General features: G+C 41.1%; 1 protein-coding gene across 1 annotated transcript in view; it reads right to left on the reverse strand.

Annotated features, from left to right (window-relative positions):
- Positions 1-19,621, reverse strand: part of grik2 (glutamate receptor, ionotropic, kainate 2) — a 219,763-nt gene that overhangs the window by 28,783 nt on the left and 171,359 nt on the right. Inside the window, exons 7-9 of the mRNA XM_031873843.1 lie at positions 17,831-17,974; positions 13,102-13,209; positions 9,210-9,323 (exon numbers count right to left, since the gene is read on the reverse strand). Of these exons, the coding sequence (XP_031729703.1) occupies positions 9,210-9,323; positions 13,102-13,209; positions 17,831-17,974 (366 nt within the window). The remainder of the gene's footprint in view (positions 1-9,209; positions 9,324-13,101; positions 13,210-17,830; positions 17,975-19,621) is intronic.

Below are 19,621 nucleotides of genomic sequence, written 5' to 3' on the forward strand. Positions count from 1 at the left end.
TTCACTAAATAGTCCAGAGCTGAGCCCATAGCTTTTACTTGTGATTTAGCAGACATGTTGGAACAATGTGTTCCGATGGCAGAAGAGTAGATAACTAACAATTTAGTGTATGCTAATCTGATTATTAGTCAGCTTCAAAGCATCTTCTGCTCCAATCACTGAGGTTCTGCAATAACTCATGCATCTTGTTTATTCTGGCTTTATTAAGGCCAACAGAGAACCAGCAATGTCTGTCCTTAATGAATTACTGCCTCAAAGGAGACGCTGTGACATTTGAATGCAATGGTTTGATTCAGGCAGTGTGCTTCTCCTGCTGCTGTACACATGCTTTAATCCCAATTAATCCTATCAATATGGATGACGTACATAATCTCACACGAGCACATTTCTCAATAAGATTACATAGAGTACAGACAACACAGTGACTAATACAGTGAGCTAAATAATATCAATTCATTTATAGAAAGGTGAACACTGTTGTCTGTTACAGTGCCTCCAATCGCCTGATAACATTTGACTTTGCCTTACTTTAGGTGAATATATTGTTTTGCAACTTCCACTGTAACAACTTTAAAATTGACATTACATCACTATACTCTGTGCAGCATGCACATAATCATGTTCTGTAATTATATCACATTTTCCCCCATTTGTAAGTGGCCCAAGTTTCTTCTGGTTCTGCAAAGACACACCCCCTCCCTAAAGTCCCCCCAGCTGACACTTTCAAACTTCACATTTGCCTGTGTTGATATTCAGCCTCCCGGGGAAGGCTTATGCCAGGGTGCTGGAAAGGAGGCTCCGACCGCTTGTCGAACCTCAGATTCAAGAGGAGCAGTGCGGATTCCGTCCCGGCCGTGGAACAGTGGACCAGCTCTTTACCATCGCAAGACTACTGGAGGGGTTCTGGGAGTTTGCCCAACCAGTCTACTTGTGCTTTGTGGACTTGGAGAAGGCTTCCGACCGGGTCCCTCGGGGGGTCTTGTGGGGGGTGCTGCGGGAGTATGGGGTGCCGGACCCGTTACAACGGGCGATCCGGTCTCTGTACGACTGCAGTAGGAGCTGTGTCCGCATTCTCGGCAATAAGTCAGACACGTTCCCGGTGGGTGTTGGCCTCCGCCGGGGCTGCCCTTTGTCTCCGGTCCTGTTCCTGACTTTCACGGACAGGATATCTAGGCGCAGCCTGGGGGTGGAGAACATCAGGTTCGGGGGTCTCGGGATCGCCTCTCTGCTGTTTGCAGATGATGTGGTCCTGTTAGCCTCCTCAGATCGTGACCTCCAGCATTCACTGGGGCGGTTTGCAGCCGAGTGTGAAGCGGCGGGGATGAGAGTTAGCACCTCCAAATCTGAGGCCATGGTTCTCTGCCGGAAACCGGTGGATTGCTCCCTCCAGGTGGGGACGGAGTGCCTACCTCAAGCGAAGGAGTTCAAGTATCTCGGGGTCTTGTTCACGAGTGAGGGTAAGATGGAGCGGGAGATCGACAGGCGGATCGGTGCGGCTGAAGCAGTAAAGCAGGCGTGGCACCGGACCGTCTTGGTGAAGAGGGAGCTGAGCCGGAAGGCAAAGCTCTCAATTTACCACTCGGTCTACGTTCCTACCCTCACCTATGGTCACGAACTCTGGGTCGTGACCGAAAGGACAAGGTCGCGGCTACAAGCGGCCGAAATGAGTTTCCTCCGTAGCGTGGCCGGGCTCAGCCTTAGAGATAGGGTAAGGAGCTCGGTCATCAGGAGTAGAGCCGCTACTCCTTCGCGTCGAAAGGAGTCAGCTGAGGTGGTTCGGGCATCTAATTAGGATGCCTCCTGGACGCCTCCCACTGGAGGTTTTCCAGGCACGTCCAACTGGGAAGAGACCCCGGGGAAGACCCAGAACACGCTGGAGGGATTACATCTCCCAGCTGGCCTGGGAACGCCTCGGGATCCCCCAGAATGAGCTGGAACATGTTGCCGGTGAGAGGGAGGTCTGGGTCAGCCTGCTTGGCCTGCTGCCACCGCGACCCGACCCCGGATAAGCAGTGGAAAATGGATGGATGGATATTCATAAAGACGCTAACAATATACACCATGGATAGTGTAATAGCTAAGGTGTTAAGCAAAAGAAGCATAAAAAAAAGACAAAAAGACGGATATCTTTAGCTTTTTTCTGCATCAAATCTCTTTTGTAAAATAGTCTGAGTCATTTAATAACTTGAGATGTGTGACTCATGAAATCAGAGCAGTGCTTTAGTGAAGACCTGAGCTTCAGCTTGTTTTCAACGTGTTTTAAACTAGACAATCTCAAATGTATTTTTAAGTAATTGAAACAATTTTTCAATGTGTATACTAATGCACGAAGTGACATTTGAAATAGTTTAGAATATCTTTATATTGGGTTATTTAAAAAAGAAGCTTAAAACAGAAGATTACTTATTGTAATAAATGTATATTACATATTTCAGGTGAAGTGAATATTCCTTAATATTTCAAGACCTACTTCAAAGCAAATTCACAGGTTCACTCTTACTCAACTCGTCATCTTCACATCTTCATCCTCCTAAATGGCTTACTAGCAGAAGTCAATTTCCAATAAGATTTAGGGAACCAAATCATGGATATGAATAAGATATGACTACGTAATCTACGTAATATGACTAGTGGCTTTTCCCACTTGACAAAAAAATGTTCCTCTAAAATGTTTCAAAAGATGCTTAAAGAATTGAATTGCTGTTTTGTAATTTCTTTATGTCTTACTGTGCATGTATTCCTTGTTCTAGGTGTTATATTATCTCTAGACTTGTTTCACTCACAGCGACTCGGTTTATACACCTGCAGTAACAACAGTAATGCTCCAACACAAGCCCACGCTTACTGTCACATGCAACCACACGCGCACACACACGCACGCACATTTCAGCACGATCACATTGCCATTACATTTTTTGTTCTTGATAATGTATTGTTATTGTTGTTATATCATATCTTGTAAAAATACGTTGTCAACAATATTACGTAGTCATATCTTATTTATATTCATTTTGTGTTGTCTATAATATTGTGAAATTTTAATATTATATAGGTGGAGGCTTCAAACGAGCCCAGTGGGCTTTCTGCCTCTTCCTGTGATATCATTCATCTCTGTGCATAAATAAACTGAACTGAACTGTAGTCTAAAGCATTTAAAATACTGAACACTCTTATATAGTGAAACATGTTGCTGTATTTACACAAATACGGTATAACGCCCCCTGAATACACACACACACACACACACACACACACACACACACACACACTCCCTCCTGTCTCCTGCAGAATGAGGCCGGTGCATCTTTAATTAAAGAGATGGAGTGAAGGAGAAGCTGAGTATCTCTGTGAAGCTAACCTAATTAAAGCTCGACCACATCCTCGCTCTCTGCAGCCTCTCCTCACACACAATCAAGCCCATTCCTCTCCAACAAATGAAAAACAATAGATTGTGTGCCCCAGCAAAACAAATGCTACTGCCTTATTTGAGTCCGTTTTAAACATTTATTTGAGTAATATTGATTTCCTTTCATGAAGTGTGGCTGTAGTGGAGAACAAAGGCAATCATCCAGGTGCTCTTACATCGCTGTGATGTAAGACTACTGCTGCCCATTGGCTTAAACATACTGAAGATATGGTGATATATAGATATGTTTATTCTCATTTACATTCAAGATGAATGACTACTAATGTACTGCTTATTAATTAATATCAAAATAATATGCAGTAACTTTGCCTTTTAAGAGTGTTTGTACGGCAGCCTATTGCTGCCACTATTACAATGAATTATTATAATATATATATTAAATAAAAACATTTTCTTGCTATAACAAGAAAATAATTATGAACAAGAGCCGTTTCATATTATAATTAGAAGGTCACCCAGAGTGCAGCGCTCCAAGAGCAACCAGTGAGCTGTGTGTAATGTGACCCAACCCCTCCATGTCATCCTTCAGAAAGCAAACAAGACAACTAACCAGACTGAAAGCATCATGTACTTAGTGGAGGTAATAATGTATTCATCAATTCATTGGACAATGTGTTGCACAAAATGATACAGCTCTTAAGCTATAAAACATTTTCTTTCTCTTCTGTTTTCTTTATATCTCTTGACTGCAGTACTTGCTTTACTTTGACTTCTTCTTCTATGTTTATGTTATGCACCAAGGCCAATTCCATGTATGTGAAAACTTAATTGGCAATAAACCTGATTCTTATATATGCATTTCATGTTTTAATGTCCTGCTCTTGTTGTAACATGATAGCTTGGTATGTCTTTGTAGGAAGAAACTTACATATGATGTTATAATGAGAAAAAGAACCAGTCAATGCGACAGAGAAGACACTGCAGCCTTCATCAGCGTGCTGGTTGAGTTTCATTGTATGCTTGGGAAGAGACACAATAAAAGTACCATTAAAGTTATGATTTGAAGTGTAAAAATCGAAACAAATGCATGAGATGTATGCTGATATTTTTGACACTGGATACTATTAAATTGTATTTGCCACATGTAAGAGATAAAGTAAGACTTTGTACTGTATGTATACAGTATGTGTGGTTCTACATCAAATGTTTAATCTGGATTATGATAACCACCTCAATGTGTTACTGCTTTATCAAGTAAAGTGTATGCTGTTATTCAAAATGAAATAGTTGATAGTTCTTTTTGTATTCATGGATGATATCATCCTAACAGAATGTGTCATGATAGACGAGGCCTGAAACATCGACACTGTCAGTTGATATTCTGCAGTGAAAAGTAAACCTGAACAGCTTTCATTCAACACGGACACATTCACTATAAATACAATTGTTTAGCTAAAGAACCATGACAACAGACACATGTTCTTAACTCTGGTTGGGTTAGGGGACAATATTGTCAAAAAGAACTACTGTCTGTTCTCAGCTATTTCAGTTCAAATAGTTGTTTTACAGTCTGATTATGTCACATTCGAAAAGTGAGCTGCATCACGCAGCAGATAACCAAGCGGAACACTAACAACATGTTTGATGGATTAATGATCCTTTACAACACGTATCTGTCAGTTTGTTCGAGTGATTAATGCAACTGGTCCTTAATCATCTTTTCACATCTGTCTCCTTCCTGAATGTGATACATCCTGGAAGCTCTGTGGGCTCTGGCACTGGCTTCCTTGCATTTCCTCACGTCTCGTCCAAGGACAGTTGCCCTCAATACTGACAGCCAAATGGAAATGACACCTGATCTGAGACCAGAGGTTGTTTCATTTTTCAGCCAAACATTTGAATCACCGGTTTTACTGTCGCTCACTCTTTGTTTTCCTTACTTTCAGATGCTTTTAGGATGTGCTGAAGAGAAAAGACGCAGATCTGTGCTCCTTCAGACATCCTGATAGACAGCAATAACAGAAGCTATTTCTGAGGTTAAATAGAAGAAAGAAAATATTATATGATGTACTTTAAACATCTGGCACAACAGATATTTCATTGTTGAAAGTGATGCCTACGATGAGGCGGCTGCCTCAGCTGCTGGGTTTTTTCATCAGAGAAAATGTTGGATCAAATGTACAGTATAATATTGTGCAACACTAACCCTGTTTGTCCATTATTTGGCCCTTTAGAGCAGTCTGCAGGTAGCTCTACTGTCCCCCTGCAGGGATGGGTTGTCTCTGTGGAAGTGGAAGCAGGCCTGCTCCTTGCTCTCTCCAAGACATTACACAGTATATTATCTCCAGCTTCAGCCATTAGCCTAAAGGTACTTCATTTCCACCGCAGCATTACGGGAGTGATTTCCAATGTAGATAAACTGTTGATAGGCCAAGATCTCAACAGTAATTACATCATGTTTTATAGTACATAATCCCTGAGAAAATGATGAGAAACTGGATGAAAGTGTGCATCAATCAAATGTAACAAACCCAATTATTGTCAGCCCTCCCTGCTTTCCCTCGCTGCTCACAGCCATCACACATCTCCCCATGACTCAGTCCTGATATGGCAATTACCACCGTGAAGAGTCTCTGCTAATAACTGCAATCCAATCACTTCACAGCACGCGCGGAAGGAAAGCAGGCCCGCGATAAATAATGACAACCCGCAATTTACTTGATATTGTTATTTTTACGCTTGCCTCCTCAATAACGGGATCATAAATGGCTTTAACGGCCTGCTTCTACCAGCTCCTTCCGTCATGATTCTCACATGGCACACTGTTTGTGGGAGTACAGCCATGCTTATGTTCTCACACACACACACACACACACACACACACACAGGACGTATGGCGAGTTAATTATTCAGTGACAGAAAAGTAACAGATCCAGGTCCTCCATTTGGCAATAAGTTTGTGGTCATTTCATTAATTGCATTTTGTTGTTAATACTGTGTGCACCGATAGCACGCTGTAAACGTAGTGTTTTGTGAAGCGATAGGGCTCCTGAAAGAATAGCACACAAACATTAACTGTATGGAGCTGGAACTGGGCAATGATGAACTTAGCATAGAGACTGGAGGCTGGGGGAAACAGCTAGCCTGACCCCATATCAACAATACATCTACTAACTCAATAATGAACACAAGGTTTCATGTTTTAAAAGAGCCTGTTGTTGGGGGCTGTTAACTGCTGTAACTATCTCTTGTGAACAACAGCTGTGGAGACTTTCTGTCACTGTGAAGCTGCAAGATGCTGCACAGAAGTGCTGGATCGATGATAAAATGCTCGTATCAAAAGTGGCTTACAGGTTCTTTTTTCTCTGGCACCTCCTGCTCGGTTAACCCAGCCACAATAGGAGTAGGATGTCTTATATGGTACAGATTGTAAAGCCCTCTGAGACTTTAAGATTTGTGATATTTGGCTACATGAATAAAAGTGGCTTGCCTTGAATCCACAAAAATATGCAATCTGTGACTGGCTACAAACAAATCTGTAAAATGTGTTTGAGTATTTCAGAAAATCACCCAAAATTAAAATAGATTTATTAATTTCGCCAAGTTTATCTCCAATCATTATGGTCTAAATTATCTTCATTGAACACTCTAAAAACACTGTTAATTCCACCCTGTGTTGCTATTGTTTTGTGAACTCGGATGCTTAAATTCTGAGCCAAAAAGAAGAAGATGGTGCTATGGATGAAACTAAAACCGCTACTGAGCTCACATGTCAACAGATCCATCTCCATGACAAGTGAACAGAGTGATTTGTTTGAGAGATTTGTGAGTAGACCTTGAGTTGCATTTTAATGTTTCAAAATCGTCTAAACTGCCAGCTTGGTAATAATGGCCAAGAATAATTCAGGTCATTTATTTACATTTTTCATTTTTAAATGTTTGGCTAAACCAAAGTTAAAAGACATGTTGTCTAAGACAATAACACAATTCAACTTATAAACACAGCACGTGTGATATGTGTGTAATCATAGAATGTACACTTTGATTCAAATCATGAAATATTACAAGAACATGACCTCCAAGCCAAATACATTTTTTTTATGCAACATTCTTATGATGCTCCATATCACTACAAAAAAATGATTGCAATAAAGAGACAGAAGGGACAGATGTTTCTGCTTCTTCACAATGTTGAATCTCAATTCCTTGGATTTTGGCACCACTGGCAACGGAGACAATAACACAATATGCCTGATAAAGTAGTCGGTAAGGCAGCGCCGTAAACCATGAAATCTTATTGGACAATCAATCAGTCAATTAGTCCTGCCTCAGCCTGCTCCACCAAATTGGAGTCCTCCACAGTGGTGAAGTCAACTGGCAATTTGGGAATGCAGTGCTTTGGGGTACTCTACTTCAATTGAGTCGGAGAGCAGCATCCCCAGAAAGTGCTCCAAACAGAAGGGCAGCCCAGGCAGAGCACTGGAGGATTTCTCAAGAGGAAAAGCTTAAAAATAATGACATCTTTGAAGGGAGTGTGTTATGGCTGAGAGCTGTTCTAGCCTTCTATAATTGGCCCTACATAAAGCACCATTACAATTTGATTTGGCTATAAACAGACATTTAAAGCTGCAATATTTAATTTGCACATTGTCGGAAAAAAATGGCAGTGAGAGGTAACTGTTTGAATTCTGCAGACTTCATTACTCAGAAATCCTGTTAGATAACACTAGTGGACTGCACAGAGCAGGTTTATCTTTACCATGCATGAGTCAACACCATCGCACGAGAGACAAAGTGCCCGATCATTAATTATCATGGGCTGAAAACAAATTGATAAAATTGTGGGAAAAATGGGAAGGGGTGTGTCAGTTGTAAGAATACCTCAAACAATTATGACACCAGATGTCATTAAACATGTTGGAAATAATTTAGTTCCGTCACAGCTTGAATACTGTTTTGTGATTTGGTCCAGTGCTTCAACGTAAAATATGAAAAAATGACACGTAGCTCAAAATAAAGCGGCACATTGTGCGTTCCAGTGCTCCTGCAGAACTTATGCAACAGACATACAGCGGACTGAGTCGGCTAACTTCTGGGCAGAGATCCACCTATGATTTCTTTAATCTAGTTCGAAATGTACTGATTGCAGAATTCCGAAAGATATTATGTGAAAGATCATTCTCAGTTTGGTCAACACAATTATCAAACACGATATGCAACATAAAGAAGGTTCGTGCTACCTAAAGCAAAGATACAGTAAGTATGAAACAGAAAACAGTGGAGCACAGAGCCATAGTCAGGTGGTATTTAATGCCAGTGCATATAGTTCAAGACAACAGCAAAGATCGGCTCAAGACTTTGTTAAAACATTATCTCCAAACCTTTCAGGTTTGAGTTGGATTTGTGTGTGTGTGTAAATTATGATTTATGTTGTATAAACAAAAATCAGCAGAGAATGAGAAATGTAATTCGATTTTTTTGGATTTCAATGTGTGAAGGCGCAGGATGGATAAATATAATTTTAGGTCATTTGGACAAGGAGTTTTGTTAAGAATGAATATTTATTTGAATAAAGAAAATGTTTTGCTACGCATTAATTAGGATTTGTGATCGATATATAATTGTGTTTGTTCGTTAAAGAATGGCAATTTTGTTTCTATTCAGTACTTGATCGTAAATCTCATAAGATTAGGTGGTTTTGATGTTGTGTGTATGTGGTTATGATGCGTCTGAGTCGGTTTGACTGTACATGTTTGGACCCCAAGAAGAATAGCTAACACTTATGCTAGTGCCAATGGTCCTGGTAAAGAAAGAAAGAAAGGAAACAGATTCATTGACGTACCAGTATGGTGGAGACAATCAGGGATCGATTGGATAAAGAATCAGAGACGTTAGTTGTCTTCCCCCGCTGGTTGTCCGTCATGTTCAGGCCACTTGGGGGATCCCAGGTACCAATCTGTGGAAGAGGACAGATGGAAACATTTAAAATCCAGTTATACAGGCCACAGCACATAGAACGATCCGTGTTACTGCTCGCTTCCTTCATTTACAAACTAGGCTGCTTTTAACTTCTGACAAAATTCTACCATTTGTCATGAAATCAGTGGCGATTTCTCTTCGGAACTTGGTGATTGTGAGAGGACGAGCAACTCAAATTATGCAGAAGCATAAATGCAAGATGCACTTTAGTTTCGGTCTGATATTTAGAAAGAGCAATAAGAAAAGTAACAACCTTCTGTTTTCTGCAAATGTAGAAAACGAGAAAAAAGACCTGGAGCAGCAGCGACTCAAAGCAGGAACATGCTGCTCTGTCTCCATGTGAGTGAGCATCCTGAACATTTAGAGAAAGTTGACATGGAGATTTTCCGTTATTTCATATCTGAAAATGGCAACTATGGTTAGGCAACAAAAACAACAATCAGAATCAAAACTGTTTATTGCCAAGTACGTTACACATACAAGGAATTTGAGTAGGTGACTGGTTCATAACAACAAACAATGAACACAGACATAATTGAAATATAGAAAAATATTAAAAGTTACAATACAATATGGTAAACAAACAAACAACAGATAACAGTATGTTAAAACATGTGTAAAAGTGTCAAGTGTATTTTAATATAAAAAGGATGTGCAAGCGTGTGGTTGAGGTTTTGGAAAGTTAATTGTTTTGGTTTATGAAAAGGCAAACCTTAACCGGAGATCTGTGACAGAATGAAAACTGTGGCCTTTTCCATTAAAGTCACATGCGCTACATGACCATCCACCACCCAGACCTCCACACTCTGAACATCTGTTTAGACAACATCTTCCATTGTGAATGTAATAGTGAAGGATACTGGGCTGGTAGAGGCATTTGTGTGTATCGTAAGAGAAGATAAAACATTAGTAACACTACCAAACACATGGCAGACATATACAGTATGTACATATACAGTACTCAGACTTCCCCTTCTTTCTATTCTGGACGTACAGAGGATAATAAGCAGCACCCTGAGGACACAGTTGACAGCCGAGTGAACCGTCAGCACTGTTAGGGGGGGAACTTTCTTCTATACTCCCACAGGGAATAGTGTAAGAGATGATCTAAGATGTGGAATGGCCCTGTGGCCTTGAGGAGGGTTTGTGGAGAACAACACTGTGGAGGGCTGAAAGGATGAGGGGAGCGTCCTGAAGAAGCAAGTGGGAAGAAGAGGATGGAGAAGCTATCGGATCATGCCTCAAGGCTTCTCCTGTCCTATCTCAGCTCTCCCTTAGATCTCCAGACCCAAGCCTCCTTGTCAGCACCCTCCCTGCTCCCCATCCAACCCCACCGACCCAAGCCACTGGGACCACAAACACTCAACAACCCCCACCAGTCACACAATCCTCAGGCTCCTCTGATGCTCCGCACGAGGGCCAGAGGTAGGCTTTGTAATTGCAAATCAACTCTTTGATTCAGGCTTCATGAGGCTAGAGGGCTTCTGAAGGAGTTTTTATTAATAGAGTAAATTATTCATGGAGGTGCAGGCGCAAACACAGACCAGAGGTAAGAAGCTGCCGAGAGGCACCGGTGAGGATGCTGAAGTGTGAAGTGTTTGTGGTTGCATTGAAGAATATTATTTGTATCGCGGTGTTAGCAGGTTATCTTCCCGCTGATAATCTCATGAATCTTAATTTGACTGCTGAATACAGGAGATGCTATTCCAAAGGAAAGGATGTGTAAACCATCGATGCACCTACAGTATTCATGTGAGTACACAAACACATACTGACGCATGAGGCATGGCATGCCATGATGCATTCTAACTGACATTAAAGGTAGGGTTTGGATTTTGTTTGGATGCCAAATCAAATGGATATCTTTTAAAGTTACACTTTGTAGTGATCCCATGCTGAGCTGCAGCAGAAAACTGGATGGATCAAAAATAAAGTGAGGTCTACGCACATGCCAGTCTGAGCGCCTCTATCGGTGTATACACTCCCAAGTGGATGCTAAGACTATTTTATCCTTGCTGGATCTCTCAAAGAAAGACCATGTTTAGACTGACATTAGCACTGTGTCAAAAAATGCCTCCCCCTGATTCACGCCAGTGCTGACAAGGTGGGGTCATTGATGCAAAGGAATCCCCAAAACGAACATAAAGTTCATCCGCAAAGTAGTTGTACCTGCTTAACTTTTGCAGCAATACAATGCAATGCATCATCTCTCAATCAAAGTGTCAATCAAATGGATGCAGGTTCACATTCCAGCAAGATTACTTTACCCACCAATTCACTCACACACATACATACACAGAACAGAGGTGCCATGCAAGGTGCTGGCCTTCCCATCTCAGAATCAGAACCATTTATTGCCCAGGTATGTTGCACATACAAGGAATTTGACATCACGGGTGGTGCATACCATTAAACAATCAACAACAATCAACACAGTGCAAAAAGTAGAAACCTATTAATATTTACAGTAAAATATTAAATAAAGTGAAATATAAAATAAAGTGCACAAACAAACAGATAACAGGACTATAAACAAGTGAGATGTACAGTAAGTGTAATGTAAAAGTGTCGAGAGTAGCAGGGGAGTGACCGGTAGGAAATTGTCCTGGGGATGACAGAGTCAGTGGGGGTCCCGGGTTTTGTTGATGAGCCCAACTGAAGACGGGAAAAAAACTGTTCATGTGGCGTGAGGTCTTGGTCCTGATGGACCGCATCCTCCTGCCAGATGGGAGGGGCACGAACAGTTTGTGTCCAGGGTGAGAGGGGTCAGCTACAATCTTTCTTGTTCGCTTCAGGGTCCTTGAAGCGAACAAGTCTTGGAGGGACGGCAGATTGCAGCCAATGATGCGTACCAGACCGTGATGGAGGAGCAGAGGATGGACTCAATGATGGCTGTGTAGAAGTGCACCATCATTGTGTTTGGCAGGTTGAATTTCTTCAGCTGCCTCAGGAAGTACATCCTCTGCTGAGCCTTCTTGGTGATGGAGCTGATGTTCAGCTCCCACTTGAGGTCCTGGGTTATGATGGAGCCCAGGAAGCGGAAGGACTTCACAGCGTCGATCTGGGGCCACTTAAGGTTGAGCTTAGGGTTCCAGGGTTCACACTTGGACACGTGATGTCGGGGATCAAACCACCAACCCATGTGATTAGTGGACGACCTGCTTTACCTCCTGAGCCATAAAAATTAAACAACTTTCCAGATTTGAAAAATGTTCACCGTGCAGTGTTTCTGCATTTGATATGCCCTTAAAGTCACAGGTCTTTTAGTCTAACTGACCTTCCTGGATCCTATTTAATCTTTTTTTACACACTTTGAAATTAGTTTTGGCTGTTTTTGTTCCGATTGCCCCGTAACTGTCAATCTGTCTTCTTTCTTTGTGAACATCCCCCCCAAAAATTCCCAAACCATGTTTTTTGTCTCCCATTATTGTGCACAGAGACAGGAGCAAAACTGAGAGAGTTCAATAGGAAAAAAAGAAGTTTGAGTTCCTGGCATGCAACACAGAGTGTGAAGTTAGCTCACTATAACGTCTGTACTGTTGGCTATCACTTGACATTTGTGTTGAATAAGCCGGGCCTGCAAAAACTTCAAGCATTCAAATTGGATGGGATTTTACGGCAGATTGATAGTGTGTTGATTTCTCATAAATCACTGCTACATTTACGACTTCATTTTATTTGTTTTATCTCATCATCACATTATCATACAAGAAGAGCTAGCGCACACACACACACACACATTAAAGACACACTACCTTCTCAAGACCCTCCTCCTTCAGACTGATGACATCAAGGTCGAAGTCTGTCCTCAAGCCATTGGTCCGGTTAAAAGTGATTCTCCCGGTCAGGCCATCCCAGTGGGCCTAAAGAGGAGGCAGAGAGACAGAGAATATCAGAGGAGACATTCAACCATCAGCATCCTGTCTACGTCTCAGCCTTCTGAAATGTTTTTGATGTCAGTGTTCAAGGCAAAGCAGTCGAGGAGTGAGAACACACATTATTTCTATTTCTACCTCTTTCACACACTGTTTCTGTCTGTACAGTCTTCCCTTGGTTCAAAATGCCTACACAGACTCTGAGGCTGCATTTGTAACAGTAGGAAAGCAATTACCCAATCTTTACAGATATTTAGGGGTGTGATAGGATACAGTGTAGCATGAAAGTGGTTCAGAGCAGGAAAGGGTTTTTCTCAGGTACAGCAAATCATCACAGAGCAGCTCCGACTGGAAGCCAGGGACTTCAGAGCCTATCTTTAGTCAGATTAGTGGGCGTCACAGATCTGGAATTTACTCACACAGTACAGTTGACTGTGCTGGAAAGCATTTGCCATATTACTTTGACTCAGTGTCTGAATACCTCTCCATTGATGCCTGGGATATTAGCAGATTCAAGGATATATAACTAATGGATATTATTATGAAATAGTATTACCAAGGAATGTGGTAGGTATATCTGTCAACTGTAGGTAAGAAAAAATAAGGAATATTAAATCATTTTGATGGATTGCCAAAGAGTTTACTCAGCACATTCATACCCCACTGAGGATGAACCCTTTCCTTTTTTTTTTTTTTTACAATTTATAACACTGAGCTGCCAGTCTCTTATTCAAACCAAGATTCTCCCATTTCCTGTCCAACATGAACAGGTTCTCAATGTGAGTTGAACAAGATCTTGACACTAGGATCCTTTTAAAGACAGGGCCTCAAAGTCAGGTACTGAAGCCAGACCGTCCTTTAGGCCTCTGTCATTTCAGTCGAAATTGGGTTCTAGTGGTGCGTACTCTTAAATATATCTTAAATCAATTTGAAGAAGCCAAGTCTGGAGCTGTCAGGACCCTTGGAGTTCTGATTTGCCAAAGCAGTGCCAACTTTGTCTGGTTGGCAATCCAGCCTTGACTGCCATCAGAACAAAATGTAAATAGGTACACATTATATCAAGAACAAATGATCAGACTCAACAGAATTTGCTGGACATTAAATATCCCCACCGATGAATCTGGTTTTGGTGACCTCTTGACCTCTTCCTTCAGCACCACAAGACCAATATTTCCACAGCCACGGCTGTTTTTGAAATCACATTTAGAAAGTGGTATCTCAACAACTATTGCACTGATTTCCATGACACTTACAGTATGTGCATATTCATGCTCTTCACGGGGAGATGTATCATGTTTTACTTAACTCTTATGTGTGCAGCACCACCATCAACCCAAAATATCCATTGGAACAGAGAGCCAAAAAATCTAGCCAGATGGGCATGACAAATGTCAGCATATTCATGCTGCTCAGAGGTTGAACCTGTGACTTGAATTTTCCGATGGCCCATCTCACTTAGCACCACCCTCTGAGAAAAAACCCCAACAAGACTTAAAATATATCATCATTGTTTGTTCGTTTGTTTCATCTTTAATAATTGTAGTTATAGTTACCGGTGCCTTCAGACATATTGATTTAATCATTCCCCCATTTGACAGAGATTGGGTACAGAAAACAGGACTGGTTACTTATATGCTTGGTTTCCTGTTTTTAGATTTACATTGGACATCTTATATTTAATGAATGGCTAAGTTTCTTTGCACTGTGAAGCCAGTGTTGATCCCAAAATTGCTAAAACATTTATTTTTCCAGAAAGCAATTTTTTTTTGTGTATGTCAGAAAAAGCTCATTTCCATTGAAAGGAAACATATCAGAATCAGATTTATTGGCCATGTACGCTTACGCGTACAAGGAATTTGACTCCGGTTTTTCCATCGCTCTCTAAGTCAGTGGCAGGCCATGTATTTTATACCTGAGCCTTCAGTGCTGTCCTACTACAGTTGAACCACCTCCTAATAACCTCATTATGACGCCACAGCTACGGTTATATTTGTTTCTACTGGTGTAACAATACACGTATTGGTATTAAACCGTTCGGTGCGATGATTATGAACCAAACAATACGTCTGAAAAATACTAGTGCATTTGGAAAATGTAGAAGCTTAAAGTGTGGGAAATATTATGTTTTCGGTGGACTATGCTCAACCTGGCAACATGCTGTCTGACACTGCCACCCCGGAACCACAACATTGTACTCTGGTGATCTGGAAAGCACACTATGCTAAACTAGCTTAGCAGGAAAACAACAGCAGCACACCCGCTAAACTCTCTCCGCAGCATTTAGCTGTTTCCTACTGATCCAAACAGGACTAAAGCAATTGCCACACAATCCCCATTTCTCCAGACCATAATTCTTGCTTTGTAAAAGAAAACAAAACTCCAAACAGAGAATGAAATGTCCGACCCTAACCCCGCGCATGCCAGGATGCTGCGTCATTAACAGACAATGCATATAGTCAAAATCAATGTAATAAACACAATGACAAGAACTAACTCACAAGAACCACTCACATATAGTTATGACAACAAAGCACGACACATCAATCCAGCAAACCTGCAGCGCTAAAACCCGTATTCACCCGCACACTGAAGAGCACGAGCCATAGAACACTATTATGCATATCATGAAAACGACACCATAGACAAATGAACACAGTTGTAACGCGATTGCGGATGTAAAACAAAAGCACTTCACTTACCAAAGCTGCGGTTCACTTAAAGACAAAGTCCATCCACCAAGACAATTTAGGGATCAGTGTCTTGCTCAAGGACACTTGTACATTAGGACAGTGGAAACCTGGACCAGGAGCATAACCCACTGAGCTACAGCCGCCTCGGGGGCACTGGGGTCAAGTTCAAAGGTCCACAAAGGCCTTCCAAAGAGACCCAGTAAAACAAGAATATTCTGTATTTGTATCGAATAAAAATATTTCCTATCAGTGCTTGCTATGACGATCTTAAGTTTCACATTGGCCCCTATTGCACTCTGGGATATGGACAGTTCTAAGATACAGCAGTAATCCAGCAAAGAAAATGTTTCCATATATAGTTAGATAAAGTCTAATGCCAATGGTTAGAGACTGCTGCGTGCATTACATCCCACACTATTTAAGTGTTAGACCCGAACGAGCAACATGGTCGGTTTTATTACTAGAAGCTTGAAGGTTCTGGGAATAAAAATGTATGGATTTATTTTCCCAACAGTGGCAGTCGTAGAAATGAGGGGTCATTAAAATCAGAAGAGCTTATCCTCAGGGAGATAACTGCCCCAAAATTCCAGGGCAATGTGCCCATTACATTCTGTTTTCCTTGTGTACAATTGGAAAGTTTGGCGCTTCAGAAGTCACGGACAATCATTTATGGACCATTAATATGAATAACACATTTCATGGAAATCTGAACAGATGTCAGTCTATTTGTTTTTGTTTTTTTCATCGTTCAGTGTTGCACAACTTCATACTGTCGGTTTTCCATTCATAGTTCCTTGCTTGGCATGTGTAATGTTTATAACACAGGTGCACATTTCACTACATTTCATTAATTACTAATAATTGAGGACTCTAAAGGGTATCCTACACACAAACACCCCTGATGAAGATGGTGAGATGAATTTGAAAGCTCTGCAAAAAACCATGACTTAATATTATATTCAAATAGGCCTACATCAAGTGTAGATCTCATCTCATATCTTATCTGTAGTTGTCAACAATGTATTTAGAAAGCAGGCATATCACATTTCTCTTACATGCTGTATTGAATCTGCAGCGTAATCACAGTCCAAGCTAATTCAAATATGTTCCATTTCTTCGAACTCGGGACATTATCATATCCTTCTGTACAGTAAAGATCATGCAGCACAGTGTATTTCAAAGGTCATGAGAACTTGTGCATCATTTCGGATTAGCCAATGACTTAACTGCACTGGAGCCATTTAGCTTAACAGCGTTTTATAGTCTTGTGTGACTTTGGGTATAGAAAGCTTTAAGTCAAGAGGACAATCAGAGATGAAAGCATCAGATTGAGAGAAGATGGAAAGAAGAGAAGAAGGAATGAGGGAAAGATCAGGGAAGAAAATATGACATCTGGATCGTGAAAAACTGTAAGTTTAATATAAATACATCCAAATGTACAGGTTTTGGTTACCATTTGCATAAAACCCTTCACCTTAATGTTTTATTATTTGCAATCTTCTCATGATTCCTGCAAACTAATGGAGAACGGAGCCCTAAATATAGGTTTCCTAATCCACAGACACAACGCTCTGGATTAACCGTCCCAGCTTCATAAACGCACTGAACTGCAATTACCAAAAATGTAGATAAGGTTGTGTTTTTGTTTCTGCATGGCTGATTAATGCTGAAATTCAGGGAGCAGGCTCTAGATGGCTGCCCTCCTCAGGGCAGTTGGTATGTACACACACTGGAAAAAAACATTTCCATATAAATAAACACATAAGTAATTTCTATTTATTTATATCCTCTTCCTTGACTGCCTCGGCCTTATTTGCATTCGGTCTCTGTGTGCTTTCATGAGAGCACGTGTCTCTGTGTGAAGGTGCTGTGTATCTGGAGGACGAACACAGAATGGGGAGCAGGTAGGAAGCAGTTACCTCTTTGATGAGGGCCATGAAGCGGTTCCCGAAGCGCCAGGGCTTGTGTCGGTTGCACTGTAATGAGCTGACAGTGATCTGCTGAGACTGCTGCACAGCCACGGCCACCACGTGCACGGCATCGTACATCAGCGCGGCGTCCGTCTGCAAACCAAGACGGGGGGGGGGGGGTCATTAACATGGAACACAGCACAGGACAAATCAAAGCGCCCCCGGCACCTTGGATCTGTTCAGAATCAGAGACATATCAATATCATGATGGCAGAATCAGAGACAGTTGTGTGGCTCTGCGGAGTATGGATTACTGAGTGTAATAGATGTGTTATGTCAATGAAGAGGGGGAACATTTGTTGGAAGAAAAAGAAAAAGAACAAATATATGAACTCTATATCATTTGGGTGGCGCATGGAAAAGCATTTGCCAAAGACTCAATATATTTTGAAGCATATTTATTACCAGCCGCCACAGCAACGCTGGAGTTCTCTTTACCTTGTGAGTCTGTGTGTGAGTCATCATGGCACAATGTGGTCTGGAGACACTGCTGCAGAGGAACTAACCCAGAACAGGTCATGAGTACTGGCTTTATATTTCTGTCATAACATTGCAACCATCTAAGAAGGAGTCATGGAACAACTTTATAGGTGAGTAGTTGAGATCAAAATGAAGGTTGAGTTCGACGATTGGGGCCCCCCCCTACTACACACACACACACACACACACGCACACTTTGGTCTCTAGTTTGTCAAAAAAAAGGTGCATTCGTCAAGTAGTAGTGGTGCAGATGTTCATGTTACAGAAGCATAAGACACGGATAAAAGAGTAGGGAAACACATGAAGAAATAGAAATAAAACGAGATATTCAAGAAATGACATTTATACAGAAGCTATACAGATAGCATTATATAATAAATTGTGCAGATGTAATAGTCTGCATGAGTAATGAATTAAGAATGCATAATTTACTTTCGAATAATATATGAAAGATGACGTTATTTTACTTTAAACAATTTCAGTCAAATAACTCAAAACAATCTGTATTTATCTTTCATTAGTGCTTTATTTAAAAGGTTATTTCCAGGAACATATGGAAATGACAGAAACCTTAAATATAACATTGCACAAAAGAGTACTTCTAGTACTACTGCTGCTACTACTACTAAAACTACTAGTGGTGCTCCTACTAATATTAACAGTAAGACACAATGCAAGGTACTACTTTGTGTGTCTCAGTATACAACAGTAAATACTGTCTACAGTTACTGAGGTTATGTGAAATAGTCCCTTTAGAGCGCAGGTCAGAGCAGGAGAGTGTGACACCACATATAGGACCTTTTGACTTGTGTACAGTGCTACAGGTACATTGTTGCCAACACTGTTCATTTCCTCAATTCTGACCCATAGTCATAGTCATTATTGCTTTTAGGACACTTAATGAATAGTGCACATTCCATACGCCGTATTTTCACAGCCATACATAAGCTATTATTAGTATTTGGAAAAAGCTTAGACAAGAGTATTCAGCAAACCTAATGACATGAGATAAAATAGTGCTCGTCTAGCTGCAGCTCTAATTTACAGATCAACGGGTGGCAGCCAACTCTTAAAAGCCTTTCAGAATCACTTAATGCATGTCAAATGATGTATACTGTGCAGGGTAAATTATATGTGCAGTATTGTGACTGCAATAGTATGGAGGCCCCAAAGGGTCACAGAGGGATTTTGTTTTTTCTGAACTACGTTTGCATTCACTCACGAGGTTTTACATTCCCATAGGAACAGTAAGTGTGTTGG

Source organism: Anarrhichthys ocellatus, unplaced genomic scaffold, assembly GCF_004355925.1.
Source record: "Anarrhichthys ocellatus isolate YVR2014 unplaced genomic scaffold, GSC_Weel_1.0 scaffold75, whole genome shotgun sequence".
Lineage (NCBI taxonomy): Eukaryota > Metazoa > Chordata > Actinopteri > Perciformes > Anarhichadidae > Anarrhichthys > Anarrhichthys ocellatus.